General features: G+C 44.7%; 1 protein-coding gene across 2 annotated transcripts in view; it reads left to right on the top strand.

Annotated features, from left to right (window-relative positions):
* The first annotated feature begins 7576 nt into the window (after window positions 1-7576).
* Window positions 7577-15443, top strand: part of OSCP1 (organic solute carrier partner 1) — a 32437-nt gene continuing 24570 nt past the window's right edge. Inside the window, exon 1 of one of the 2 annotated variants that reach the window (XM_056557139.1) lies at window positions 7577-8082. In XM_056557139.1, coding sequence (XP_056413114.1) covers window positions 7971-8082 — 112 coding nt within the window. In that variant the 5' untranslated portion in view covers window positions 7577-7970. The remainder of the gene's footprint in view (window positions 8083-15443) is intronic. The other variant, XM_056557140.1, reaches the window with a different exon arrangement.

Raw genomic sequence — 15443 nt, 5'->3', positions numbered from 1 at the left:
CGGACGGAGGCAGGTGAGGGGACCTCCGTGCGGCGTTATGAATGATCGGATCCCCGCAGCAGCGCTGCGGGCGATCCGATCATTCATTCAAATCGCGCACTGCCGCAGATGCCTGGATCTGTATTGATCCCGGCACCTGAGGGGTTAATGGCGGACGCCCGCGAGATCGCGGGCGTCGGCCATTGCCGACGGGTCCCTGGCTGCGATCAGCAGCCGGGATCAGCCGCGCATGACACGGGCATCGCTCCGATGCCCGCGGTTATGCTTAGGACGTAAATGTACGTCCTGGTGCGTTAAGTACCACCGCACCAGGACGTACATTTACGTCCTGCGTCCTTAAGGGGTTAAAGGGGTTATCCAGGAAAAAACTTTTTTATATATGACACGTGTCTCGGGAACCGCCCAGTTTAGAATCAAATCCCCATAGCAAACCTCTTCGAAACTGGGCGGTTCCCGAGACACGTGTCATCAGAGAGCACTTAGACAGAAAAGAACAACCTTAAGTTCAGAAGCTCATAAGTACTGAAAGGATTAAGATTTTTTAATAGAAGTAATTTACAAATCTGTTTAACTTTCTGGAGCCAGTTGAGATATATTTTAAAAGTTTTTTCCTGGATAACCCCTTTAACATTCAGTTTAGGTATCAATATAACCATTATTCTCATAAAGCACATCCATTTGCTCAGCACATTCTAATAGCTAATAAAATAAAAATCAATGGTCAAAATAAAAATTTCTGTTTGTTAACTATTTCATTGCAGAATATGATGTACTTACACATGTTACACATTTTTTATATTTTCATTTTTCATAGGTTGCTGTTATGTCTCATGGCATTGGAAAGAACGTGCTGTTTAACATTCAATGAGATTACTTATGAATTTTTATTTTTAATTTTATCAATAAAAAATAAATTGTTTTATCAGCCAGTGACTGGGGAGTGTAGAGCTTGAAGCCCCATGCACACAACTCCACCATATACACATAGCATTGCTTTAGGAAAAAATAGCTCTGTACTACATATCTGATTGCGGGGAGTGGGGGCACCCCGGCTCTTCTTATGCAGAGAGCAACCATCGCAAGAAGCGAGTACACGAGCGTTGTATCTCCGACTCTCCCATAGAGATACATGGAGGGGGCATGTCAGGTGGTCGACAGTAATCTGTGGATGGAGCAGAGGTTGCTTTGTGCATATAAAGAGCTGGGGTGCTGGGTAGGAGATTGGGAGAGGGAGGGGGGTCCCAGTGGTGGGACCTCCCGCAATCAGATACTTATCCCCCATCCTGTGGATAGATGATAAGAATGTATGTACCAGTGTTTTCCTTTAACATAGTAAATGCAGTGCCCACATGCACAGACCACAGAACCAGGCTGATTTTTATTTTGTAAAATTTCTAAATAAAGCTATAACATTTGAATAAAAATGTAATATGTATACTTTCTTAATTTTGTCGTTCACACACATCTGATCGATCACTACCATATCACTTGTTTTCCGCTTGGATAAAACACCACGACGTTGGGCGCTGACTGGCTGGCACTATAGCCATTTCTGTGTGTTTCTAAGTATCCCATATTCAAGCAATTGACATCAGAACCATGATCATGCACTATACAAAAGCATAGCATGAAAACGGTATAACGGTTGTTATACAGATTTGTAAATTACAGTGGTCCCCCGACATATGATGACCCCGACATACAATCATTTTAACATATGATGGCCTCTCAGAGCCCATCGTATGTTGAGGGCAGCATCAACATACGATGCTGCTGTGTGTCAGGGCCATCGCAAAAACGGCTATCCCCCAGCGCTGACTGCTTCAGCAGCTGCCGGCTAGCTGTTTAATGTGCCCCGTTCTGCCTGACTGAGCTCCATACAGTGAGGAGGAGGAGGCGCTACTCACCATCTCCCTGTCCTCCCAGGGCTGCCGCCGCTGTAGTTGTTTAATATGTGCTACTAACATAAATACTGTAAATCTATTTACCTAAACTGCATACTAAGATCCTTGCTTAGCTAGGCTGACCCCCTCCTACCTGTTTGCTCCTCCTCCCATTGAGCATCAAAGATGGCGCCCCCGAATTGGAATGTCGCAGAGATAAGAGATTTATCAAGAGAAAAAATACGTAGAAGAAGATTTAACCAATTAACTGCTTTTAACACCCACGTAACCTTTTTGCACACGGCATTGTATAACCATATATAACCCCTGTATAGCTTTTTCCCCCCTTTTTTCTGGTTAATAAAGAAGCATCATTTCAACTAAGGCTGGGTCCACACTACGTTTTGTCCCATACGGGAGCGCATACGGCAGGGGGGAGCTAAAACCTCGCGCTCCCGTATGTCACCGTATGCGCTCCCGTATGCCATTCACTTCAATGAGCCGACCGGAGTGAAACGATCGGTCCGGTCGGCTCATTTTTGCACCGTATGCGCTTTTACAACCGGACCTAAAACTGTGGTCAACCACGGTTTTAGGTCCGGTTGTAAAAGCGCATACGGCGCAAAAATGAGCCGACCGGACCGAACGTTTCACTCCGGTCGGCTCATTGAAGTGAATGGCATACGGGAGCGCATACGGTGACATACGGGAGCGCGAGGTTTTAGCTCCCTCCTGCCGTATGCGCTCCCGTATGGGACAAAACGTAGTGTGGACCCAACACTGTGTCAGGGTGGTCTTTCTGGCATGCGCAACGCTCTTGATAAACAAATCAGGAAGAGGGCAGATTTTCACCGGGTACAACCAGGATCTATCACACTGCTGCCTCACGGAGCCAGCACTGGTCGGTGCTGCTGACTTGTGTGGCTGCCCCGATACTTCTGGTATCCGGGCGGTAATAGAGATTAAAGCTGTCATATACAGTACTACGGCTCTTGATTGCAGCAGTGTCCGGCGCTGTGCGGGAGGAGGGGGCAGCTGCTGCTGCCTAGGAGCTCCATGCAGTGATCACTGAGCAACTCTAGCAGCAGGTGGGACCTGGGTGGGACACTGACAGCAGCTGGATTCTATGAGTTCCGTCCTCCGTACTCCTCTCCAGGGACTAAGATTTGCCTGGATAAGGTGAACTCCAACTCCCTGTACATACAATACACCCCATACATCAATGTTTCCCAACTATTGTGCCTCCAGCAGTTTCAAAACTACAACTCCCAGCATGCTCAGACAGTCAATGACTGTACAGGCATGCTGGGAGTTGTAGTTATGCAACTGCAGGAGGCACACTGGTTTGTTAAACACTCTCAATAAACTCAACATACAATGGTCGCCCCGGAACCAATTACCAGTTGTCCATATAGATACTGTATGTACTCAACATACAATGGCTCCAGAACAATTTACCAGTTTTCCATAGAGCTATGTACTCAACATATGATGGTTTCAACATACAATGGTCCTCCTGAAACCAATTAATATTGTATGTTGAGGGACCACTGTACATCTATTTAAAAATCTTAATCCACTGACAACAGTGCTCTCTGGTGACACCTCTGTCCGTGTCAGGAACTGTCCAGAGCAGGAACAAATCGTTCAGCAGGCATCCCGACATATCGCCCAGGGGGGTCATTATGCCCCACCATGTCGGCGATGGCCGCAGATCGTTGGACAATTCAGTCCAGCGATCTGCGGCGATTCCGGGTCAATCGGGTCTCCAGTCACCCGGTTACCCGGATTTACTGGCTGATCGGGGTCGTCTCTGACGCCCCCGAACAGCCAGAGCCAGCAGGGGTGAGGTGGCACTGGTGCCACCTCACGATCGCCCTGATTTGTCGGCCGGTTTACCTGCTCCTCCCCTCTTCCGGAGCACGTGAGCGGGTGCGGGACACGGACCCCGGGAGCTGGGGACCCCGATCCCGGCGTCAATGCTGGGATCGGGGCCCCAGGAGTGGCGGTGGCGGCGAGGGACTGACCTGTGTCCCGAAGCAGCAGCAGGAGGTGAGTGACAGCCTCCTGCTGTTGCTTAGCAACAGCTCCCAGCATGCAAAAAGGGCATGCTGGGAGATGTAGTTATGCAACAGCAGGAGGCAGACAACCACAACTCCCAGCATTCCCTTATGGGCATGCTGGGACTTATAGTTTTGCAACAGCTGGAGGCACATTTTTTCTATGGAAAAGTGTACCTTCAGCTGTTGTATAACTACAACTCCCAGCTTGCACAAACAGCTAAAGTGCATGCTGGGAGTTGTAGTGGTGCATCTGCTGGATGCATAACTACAACTCCCAGCATGCCCGTTGGCTGTCGGTGACTGCTGAGAGTTGTAGTTTTGCAACAGCTGTAGGCACAATGGTTGTGAAACTCAGAGTTTTTTTTTACCTAACTCAGTGTTTCACGACCAGTGTGCCTCCAGCTGTTGCAAACTACAACTCTCAGCAGTCACTGTACACCATGCACCGTACATGATGGGAGTTGTAGTTTTGCAACAGCTGGAGGCACACTGGTTGTGAAACTCTGAGTTAAGTCACAAACTCAGTGATACATAACCAGTGTGCCTACAGCTGTTGCAAAACTAAAACTCTCAGCATGTACAGTCTGTCAGCGCATGCTGGGAGTTGTAGTTTTGCAACAGCTGGATGTCCCCCCCCCCCCCCCCCTCCCCAATGTGAATGTACAGGGTACACTCACATGGGCGTAGGTTTACAGTAAGTATCCGGCTGCAAGTTTGAGTTGCGGCAAATTTTCTGCCGCAGCTCAAACTGCCAGCGAGAAACTACTGTGAACCCCCCGCCCGTGCGACTGTACCCTAAAAACACTACACTACACTACCACAAAATAAAATGAAAGGTAAAAAACACTACATATACACATGCCCCTACACAGCCCCCCTCCCCTCCCCAATTAAAATGAAAAACCTCTGGTACGCCACTGTTTCCAAAACGGAGCCTCCAGTTGTTGCAAAACAACAACTCCCAGTATTGTCGGACAGTCGTTGACTGTCCCGGCATGCTGGGAGTTTTGCAACAGCTGGAGGCACCGTGTTTGGGAATCACTGGCGTAGAACTCCCCTATGTCCACACCTATGCAAGTCCCTAATTTAGGCCTCAAATGCGCATGGCGCTCTCACTTTGGAGCCCTGTTGTATTTCAAGGCAACAGTTTAGGGTCACATATGGGGGCTATTTTCTGCTTTTACCCTTTTTAAAAATGTTAAATTTTTGGGAAAACAAGCATTTTAGGTAAAAAAAAAAAAAAAAATGTTACATATGCAAAAGTCGTGAAACACCTGTGGGGTATAAAGGTTCACTTAACCCCTTGTTACGTTCCCCGAGGGGTCTAGTTTCCAAAATGGTATGCCATGTGTTTGTTTTTTTTGCTGTTCTGGCACCATAGGGGCTTCCTAAATGCGGCATGCCCCCAGAGCAAAATGTGACTACTCCTCTTCTGAGACCTGTAGTGCGCCAGCAGAGCACTTTTCACCACCATATGGGGTGTTTTCTGAATCGGGAGAAATTGGGCTTCAAATTTTGAGGGTTATTTTCTGCTATTACCCTTTTTAAAAATGTAAAATTTTTGGTAAAACAAGCATTTTAGGTAAAAAAATTGTATTATTTTTTTTACATTTGCAAAATTCATGAAACACCTGTGGGGTATTAAGGCTCACTTTATCCCATGTCACATTCCCCGAGGGGTCTAGTTTCCAAAATGGTATGCCATGTGGGTGGTTTTTGCTGTTCTGGCACCATAGGGGCTTCCTAAATGCAACATGCCCCCCAAAAACCATTTCAGAAAAACGTACTCTCCAAAATCCCCTTGTCGCTCCTTCCCTTCTGAGCCCTCTACTGCGCCCGCCGAACACTTTACATAGACATATGAGGTATGTGCTTACTCGAGAGAAATTGGGCTACAAATACAAGTAAACATTTTCTCCTTTTACCACTTGCAAAAATTCAAAAATTGGGTCTACAAGAACATGCTAGTGTAAAAAATGAAGATTTTGAATTTTCTCCTTCACTTTGCTGCTATTCCTGTGAAACACCTAAAGGGTTAAAACATTGACTAAATGTCATTTTGAATACTTTGGGGGGTGTAGTTTTTATAATGGGGTCATTTATGGGGTATTTATAATATGAAGACCCTTCAAATCCACTTCTAAACTGAACTGGTCCCTGAAAAATATCAAGTTTGAAAATGTTGTGAAAAATTGGAAAATTGCTGCTGAACTATGATGCAAACATAAAGTAGACATATTGTATATGTGAACCCAAAAAAAATTATTTGGAATATCCATTTTCCTTACAAGCAGAAAGCTTCAAAGTTAGAAAGTTAGTTATGCAAAATTTTCTAATTTTTCATCAAATTTTGGGATTTTTCACCAAGAAAGGATGCACGTATCTACAAAAATTTACCACTATGTTAAAGTAGAATATGTCACGAAAAAACAATCTTGGAATCAGAATGATAACTAAAAGCATTCCAGAGTTATTAATGTTTAAAGTGACAGTGGTCAGATGTGCAAAAAACACTCTGGTCCTTAAGGCCAAAATGGGCTCCGTCCTTAAGGGGTTAAGGGGGTACTCCGGTGAAATTTTTTATTTTTATTTTATCAACTGGTGCCAGAAAGTCAAACAGATTTGTAAATTACCTCTCTTAACGCCTTAAGGACTCTTTCTGTTTTTGCACTTTCATTTTTTCCTCCTTACTGTGAAAAAATCATAATTCTTTCAATTTTGCACCTAAAAATCCATATTATGGCTTATTTTTTGCACACACTGATCTTTTACATTGATCATTGTTATCCCATTGGATGACATTGATCAATGATTCTGCAGCTTGACTGCTCATGTCTGGATCTCAGGCACGGAGCAGTCATTCGGTGATCGGACACGCAGGAGGAAGGTAGGGGCCCTCCTTGTGTGTTCCAGCTGTTCAGGATGCTGCGATTTTGCTGCGGCGGTCCCAAACAGCCGACTGAGCTAGCCAGAAGTACTTTATTTTCACTTTAGACATGGCGATCAACTTTAAACGTCGAGTCTAAAGGGTTAATAGCATGCAGCACCAGTGATCAGTGCTGTGCGCTATTAGCCACTGGTCCCGGCTGTTGTTAGAGGCTCCGTTTCCCCGTGTTATACAACGGAAAACTGACCTTTTTTTCCCTTTTCTGTCTGTCCACAGTGCTCTCTGCTGACACCTCTGTTCATGTCAGGAACTGTCCAGAGCAGGAGAGGTTTGCTATGGGGAATTGTCGCTGCTCTAGACAGTTCCTGACATGAACAGAGGTGTCAACAGAGAGCACTGTGGACAGATAGAAAAGAAATAAAATTAAAAAAAAGAACTTACTCTGTATTATACAACAGCTGATAAGTACTGGAAGGATTAAGATTTTGAAATAGAAGTAATTTACAAATCTGTTTAACTTTCTGGCACGTTTATTTAAAAAAAAAAAAAAATAAATTCTTTGGAGAACCCCCTTAAACCACTCAACACAGATGATGGTGAGTGCAGTACATAGTACATACAGTACAGATGTATAACATGATATAGCACCACAGAAAGAGTTGGATTGGTAGTAACTTTATTAGCAATCTTCATAAACGAACAATGTTTTTATGCATGAGGCCTTAGTATGGAGCGCCCTCTGCCCGTGGGGTAATGGGGCTGTCTGAACAGTGATAGTATAACATGTTTCTATTACTTCTCTATATAGAGAACACAGCCTAAAATTGCAGCTGTCAGGCAAACATATTATACATAACACCGAGTGAAGACGATTAACAGGGTTACCCATAAACCTCTAAGCAAAACGCCATGACTGCCTTTTATATCGGCGAAAAGGAGCATCCCCTTTAAGAGCCGCAGAATTAGCAAGACCTTCTGTGATTGGCTGAGCCGGAAACCTAGCAACCGAGCGGCGGCGTCCGAGGCCTGCGACACCGGGAGGTTTGAGAAGCGGCGGAGCGGTGTCTCCTCCCGGACTGGCAGAGCACGTAGTCGCCATCTGTATATGTGCACATCCGTCCCCGAGCTCCCCCGGCCATGTCTCTCCGCACCCTGCCGCTACTCTTCATCAACCTCGGAGGGGAGATGCTGTACATCCTGGACCAGAGGCTCCGAGCCCAGAACATTCCTCCAGACAAGGCCAAGAAGGGTGAGTGATGTGGAAGATGGCACCTGATCCCAGCCTGGCATGAGCTCTCTGTATATGACACCTTTATACTGTGACCAGAGGGTCCAGGATTCCTATGGGCACAAGCCGTCATTGCTGGTGGAAGTGGGGATCCCCTGTCTATGTGTGACCCCGATATATAAATATCTAATGTATGACAAGTCATCATCTGCTGGTGGAAGTGGGGATCCCCTGTCTATGTGTGACCCCGATATATATATATATATATATATATATATATATAATGTAATGTATGACAAGACATCATCTGCTGGTGGAAGTGGGGATCCCCTGCCTATGTGTGACCCCGATATATATATAATGTAATGTATGACAAGCTGTCATCTGCTGGTGGAAGTGGGGATCCCCTGCCTATGTGTGACCCCGATATATATATATATGTATATATATATATATATATATATATATATATATATATATATAATGTATGACAAGTCATCATCTGCTGGTGGAAGTGGGGATCCCCTGCCTATGTGTGACCCCGATATATATATAATGTAATGTATGACAAGCTGTCATCTGCTGGTGGAAGTGGGGATCCCCTGCCTATGTGTGACCCCGATATATATATAATGTAATGTATGACAAGCTGTCATCTGCTGGTGGAAGTGGGGATCCCCTGCCTATGTGTGACCCCGATATATATATAATGTAATGTATGACAAGCTGTCATCTGCTGGTGGAAGTGGGGATCCCCTGCCTATGTGTGACCCCGATATATATGTATATATATATATATATATATATATATATATATATATAATGTATGACAAGTCATCATCTGCTGGTGGAAGTGGGGATCCCCTGCCTATGTGTGACCCCGATATATATATAATGTAATGTATGACAAGCTGTCATCTGCTGGTGGAAGTGGGGATCCCCTGTCTGTGTGACCCCGATATATATATAATGTAATGTATGACAAGCTGTCATCTGCTGGTGGAAGTGGGGATCCCCTGCCTATGTGTGACCCCGATATATATATAATGTAATGTATGACAAGCTGTCATCTGCTGGTGGAAGTGGGGATCCCCTGCCTATGTGTGACCCCGATATATATATATAATGTAATGTATGACAAGCTGTCATCTGCTGGTGGAAGTGGGGATCCCCTGTCTATGTGTGACCCCGATATATATATATAATGTAATGTATGACAAGCTGTCATCTGCTGGTGGAAGTGGGGATCCCCTGCCTATGTGTGGCCATATATATGTGTGTGTGTATGTATATTTAATGTATGACAAGTCATCATCTGCTGGTAGAAGTGGGGATCTCCTGTCTATGTCTGACGCTATATATGTGTGTGTATGTATATTTAATGTATGACAAGCCATTATCTGCTGGTAGGAGTGTGGATCCCCTGTCTATGTCTGACCCCGATATATATATGTGTGTGTGTGTATGTATATTTAATGTATGACAAGCCATATATATAATCTAATGTATGACAAGTCATCATTTGCTGGTAGCATGGATTCCCCTGTCTAATATATAATCTAATGTATTAACAAAAAGAATAGCTGGGCTGGCACTGCTGTATAATTGGGTCCAATTCACAATTGATGAAAAATCCAAGCAATGCAGGAGATAAGCAGATATGATATGATAAAGTGCAGTCTCTAATGCAGCCTTTTGTATAGAGAATAATGAACCATGGCACTCGCCATCAGTGGAACTCCTTATTTCTTTATTTATATATCTTCTGTGCATAAACCAAACTGCAGCGGGGAGCTGCATGGAGACAGACAGGGGCGTTTGCAATCAACCTTACAGCTGTTTCCAGCGTCACTTAGAGTAAATTGAGAAAGAGTGTGTTGCCGCTAGAAACAGCTGTCAAGCTGATTGAAATCTTCCCTGTCTGTCTCCACGCGGCTCCCGCTGCAGTTTTGTTTATGCACAGAAGATATATAAATAAAGAAATAAGAAGTTCCACTGATGGGGAGTGCCATCATTTCATTATTCTCTATACAAAAGGCATAATCTTATGTATGGCAAGTTATCCTGCCCAGCTGCTACTAAACTACAACTCCCAGCATGCTGTAGAAACCACAGCCTAAGGCATGTACATGGAGCTAGACACCAGCCACCATGGTTACCAGGTAGCCTAGGACTACATCTTTATTTATCACTCAGAGATCCCGTTACCTCCAGAGAATAGGACTTTCCTTCTGTGTGATCATCGCTGTGAAAAGCAGGCCACATTACCCTAGAAATGGCTCCATAATAAGCTGGATGGGCTCTGTGAACACTGCATTGTTTCTGCAGCAATTCTGCCTTAAGGGAAATCTGCGCACAAAATCATCGAGAAGACAAAAAAACTTCTATAAAGTCTTCCTCAATAGTCATTTTTCTAAAACTCTTTCATTTAGAATTTGGCAATGGAATACTTGCACCTGTCCGCCCTGCTTTCTGCAACTTATAACTGTGCATTAGAACAGGGTTTCCCAACCAGGGTGCCTCCAGCTGTTGCAAAACTACAACTCCCAGCATGCCCGGACAGCCGTCGGCTGTCCGGGCATGCTGGGAGTTGTAGTTTTGCTACAGATGGCGGCACCCTGGTTGGGAACACCTGCATTAGAAGATGGAGCCTCCCTCTCAGTCATCTGTCTCCAGGATAAGAGGGTCTCACGTTAGAGACAGGCGCTATGGAGACAGAGTGTGGAAGGTATTTCGGCACCAAATTCGAAATGAAAGTGATTTAGAAAAATGACTATAGGGCACATTGCTGGAGTGACTACAGTGACTATACTGTATGACTATAGTGCCCCTTAAAGTGCTAAGGGCTCCTCCCCGCTCCCCTTCCGTGCTTGCTTGACAGGCAAGGCTCAACCTCCAAATCTCTTTGCTGCTCTGTGCATACGAAATGTGCACAGGTGTGAGGTTTGGAAACAGGGCTTGACTTCCAACTGACTGTCAATCAAGTAGGTACAGGGATGCGAGGAGGCATTCCAGCACCTCAGGGTCTTGGGAATTCCTATTTGACACTTGGCACCAGATAATAAAATCATGTCTCTACATTATGGAATCACAGAGAGATATGTGGAAGGTACCATGTGTCTCCTTGCCCTAACAGTGTCAGTTGTGTGGAACATGACTTGCAGCTGACAGATTCCCTGCCATCAGTATTGGATTGGTGGGCAGGGTGTCTGGAACCCCATTGATCGCTACAGCGATCAATGGGGTTCCAGACACCAGAGCCACAGCACCCACATTCACCGTGAACAGAGCCAGAGCTGATCTGCAGTAACCCAGCACAGCCTCTACACAATGTACCAATATGTCTGCTTCCAGCTCCGTTTACCTCTTCCAACCAGATATTTGCCAGACCTGAGGATAGGCTAGGCTACTAAAAAGTCACAGAAACCCCCTTTAAAAAGGGGCAGTTGAATTTACAGACCTTGTTTAGACGATATGCAGATTCATCCAAAAATAAACCATCAGGATGATAGTGTAATCTACTTAGTTTTTCCATGTGCCAACTTACATGGAACATTTACGCCATATCCTTCTCGTATGCATATATATTAATAGTGACTGCAACAGAGTTTTTATTATGTTCGTTCAGATTCGGTGCATTTGGGGTATTAAAGGGGTATTCCAGGACATTTTTTTTTATTTGACTATGCTACAGGGGCTGTAAAGTTAGTGTAGTTCATAATATAGTGTCTGTACCTGTGTGTGATGGTGGTTTCGCATTTCTTCTGTGAGTTTCGCCCCAATATTTATTTTTAACCTGGTCTCAGGTTTTACCAGGTTGCAGTGCATCGATATATGCATCGAGCCTGTCTGCTTCAATGGGTGAAGTGACAGCTGGGCAGGAGGGAGATCATTCTGTAAGGATTGTATTTTTGCAACAGCTGGAGGCACCCTGGTTAGCAAACACTGGTCTTTTGCATGGAATGCAGCTCATTTGTGCTTCAATGGGTGGGGTGGCTGAGGTGTGGGAAGAAGAAAAGACCTCAAACTTACAAACAAGGAATCATGGGATTTGGAGTTGAAGTGAGGAAACTCCAACAGGAAATACCCAGTTCACAAAAATATAGCCTCAGTGTTATGGTAATCTCACAACATAACCATTTAGTCCCAAGACAAGCGCAGATCCTTCCTAAGCATGTCCATTACTGTCTGGCAGGTACGTATTAAACAATTAAACAAAATCTATTGTTAAGTATTTTATATCAAACCAGGGGGTAAAATGACCACTGAAAATGACTTTGGGGTTATTTGTGGACAATACACTTAAAGGGGTATTCCAGGCCAAAACTTTTTTTTATATATCAACTGGTTCCGGAAAGTTAAACAGATTTGTAAATGACTATTAAAAAATCTTAATCCTTCCAATAGTTATTAGCTTCTGAAGTTGAGTTGTTGTTTTCTGTCTAACTGCTTTCTGATGACTCACGTCCCGGGAGCTGTGCAGTTCCTATGGGGATATTCTCCCATCATGCACAGCTCCCGGGACGTGACATCATCATTGAGCAGTTAGACAGAAAACTTCAGAAGCTAATAACTATTGGAAGGATTAAGATTTTTTAAAAGAAGTAATTTACAAATCTGTTTAACTTTCCGGAGCCAGTTGAGATATATATATATATATATATATATATATATATATATATAAAAAAAAGGTTTTGCCTGGAATACCCCTTTAACTTTAGCAACCAGTGTCAGGCAGCCGTTTCCAAGGCAACCATGAAATGCATCTCAAGAGCCATATATACTATTACATATATTGCATCTGACACGCTCCTAAAACAGCTGCCATCTGAGATCTCTCCGATCACGACCACTGAATCTCTTAAATGCCATTACAGGTGAGCAGGTGAAGTAAAGAAAATTAAAATATTATATATACATATATATCATATTAAAATTATATTATAATAAGAAAATGTCTGACCACCTCCCCCTCAAGCTTGCGCAACACAAATAATTGTATATAAATTAAGAAATAAATACATTTATATATAGAAGATAAGTTAGACAAAATAATATAGTTAAATATTATTTAAAAAAAATGTAAATGTATTTTATTTTCGCCCTACATGCATGATATATGTCTAAAACACTAATTTAGTATACACTAACACAGAAAAAAACACAGAAATCACTCACCACAAGTGCCCGTAAATAAAGCATACAGTGAAAGATAGAGGGTATAGAATAGTAAGAATATATAAAATATATAAAGGGAGATTTATCAAAACCTGTGCAGAGGAAAAGCTGCTGAGTTGCCAATGGCAACCAATCAGATCGCTTCTTTCATTTTGCAGAGGCCTTTTCAAAAATGAAATGTGATTGGTTGCTATGGGCAACTGGTCAGCTTTTTCTCTGCACAGGTTTTGATAAATCTCTTTTTCAGGCTATCTGCATAAGCTTTGTGTTAAATCGAAAATGTCTAGCAGAGTATTTCTATATAAATCCCCATTTATTGGTAATAGTAGTTAGTAATGTCACCCACATAAATAATGGCTTTGGCATTCCTCACAGACTTCTCCAGGTATCTTGTGGTAGAAGTGCTCTAAAAGTATCACTTCGAGCCATCTGCTCATATCCTTTTTAGTGATCTGTTTATACGTCTGCCTGTGACCAGGATGTGGGGGAATCCTCTACGTCTAGAGAAAAGAAGGTTTTGAGGAGTTGGCTGCTTTATGTATTTTCGGTAGTAAGAGCGATCAGTGGTCTCTGCACCGACCCTGGACATGATCATTGTGTTGAAGTGAAGAGGCTGATGGTCGAGTATTGTTGAATGCCCCTTTATCTGCAGCAATTTTCAGGATGAGTGCAGTGTGCAGTTTGGACTGGATACTATGGTAACAAGGAGGCATGGTGGTTAACTTCTAATAAAGATATAATAGTAGGTTTTGTATATTACGGTTTATAATATATTTGTTAAAGCAGCCACCTACTGTCATCTTCATCGTAGTCAGGGTTCTTTCCAGTAAAAGTAGTGAGACTGTGGCACTCTTTGCCACACATTGTTGTAAGAGCCCTGCTTGTTCTCAGTGCACAGAGCCCTGCTTGTCCTCAGTGCACAGAGCCCTGCTTGTCCTCAGTGCACAGAGCCCTGCTTGTCCTCAGTGCACAGAGCCCTGCTTGTCCTCAGTGCACAGAGCCCTGCTTGTCCTCAGTGCACAGAGCCCTGCTTGTCCTCAGTGCACAGAGCCCTGCTTGTCCTCAGTGCACAGAGCCCTGCTTGTCCTCAGTGCACAGAGCCCTGCTTGTCCTCAGTGCACAGAGCCCTGCTTGTCCTCAGTGCACAGAGCCCTGCTTGTCCTCAGTGCACAGAGCCCTGCTTGTCCTCAGTGCACAGAGCCCTGCTTGTCCTCAGTGCACAGAGCCCTGCTTGTCCTCAGTGCACAGAGCCCTGCTTGTCCTCAGTGCACAGAGCCCTGCTTGTCCTCAGTGCACAGAGCCCTGCTTGTCCTCAGTGCAGAGCCCTGCTTGTCCTCAGTGCACAGAGCCCTGCTTGTCCTCAGTGCACAGAGCCCTGCTTGTCCTCAGTGCACAGAGCCCTGCTTGTCCTCAGTGCACAGAGCCCTGCTTGTCCTCAGTGCACAGAGCCCTGCTTGTCCTCAGTGCACAGAGCCCTGCTTGTCCTCAGTGCACAGAGCCCTGCTTGTCCTCAGTGTACAGAGCCCTGCTTGTCCTCAGTGTACAGAGCCCTGCTTGTCCTCAGTGTACAGAGCCCTGCTTGTCCTCAGTGCACAGAGCCCTGCTTGTCCTCAGTGCACAGAGCCCTGCTTGTCCTCAGTGCACAGAGCCCTGCTTGTCCTCAGTGCACAGAGCCCTGCTTGTCCTCAGTGCACAGAGCCCTGCTTGTCCTCAGTGTACAGAGCCCTGCTTGTCCTCAGTGTACAGAGCCCTGCTTGTCCTCAGTGTACAGAGCCCTGCTTGTCCTCAGTGTACAGAGCCCTGCTTGTCCTCAGTGTACAGAGCCCTGCTTGTCCTCAGTGTACAGAGCCCTGCTTGTCCTCAGTGTACAGAGCCCTGCTTGTCCTCAGTGTACAGAGCCCTGCTTGTCCTCAGTGTACAGAGCCCTGCTTGTCCTCAGTGCACAGAGCCCTGCTTGTCCTCAGTGCACAGAGCCCTGCTTGTCCTCAGTGTACAGAGCCCTGCTTGTCCTCAGTGTACAGAGGTTTACCTGTTCTCCTATTCTGACAGATTGGCAAAGAAATGCAAAACCACAAATTTTTCCCAAACCAAATACAATACTTGGGAGAATGCCCTAAGGTTTGGAACTGGTCTTTTACCCAACAACGTGTGTAGCCTCTTACTGCTGATAATCTCTGTGTCTTTATTCACAGATAAATATATAT

Source organism: Hyla sarda, chromosome 2 (genome assembly GCF_029499605.1).
Source record: "Hyla sarda isolate aHylSar1 chromosome 2, aHylSar1.hap1, whole genome shotgun sequence".
Lineage (NCBI taxonomy): Eukaryota > Metazoa > Chordata > Amphibia > Anura > Hylidae > Hyla > Hyla sarda.
Note: the sequence above shows the minus strand (reverse complement) of the source record. Positions and strands in the feature narration are given on the sequence as shown.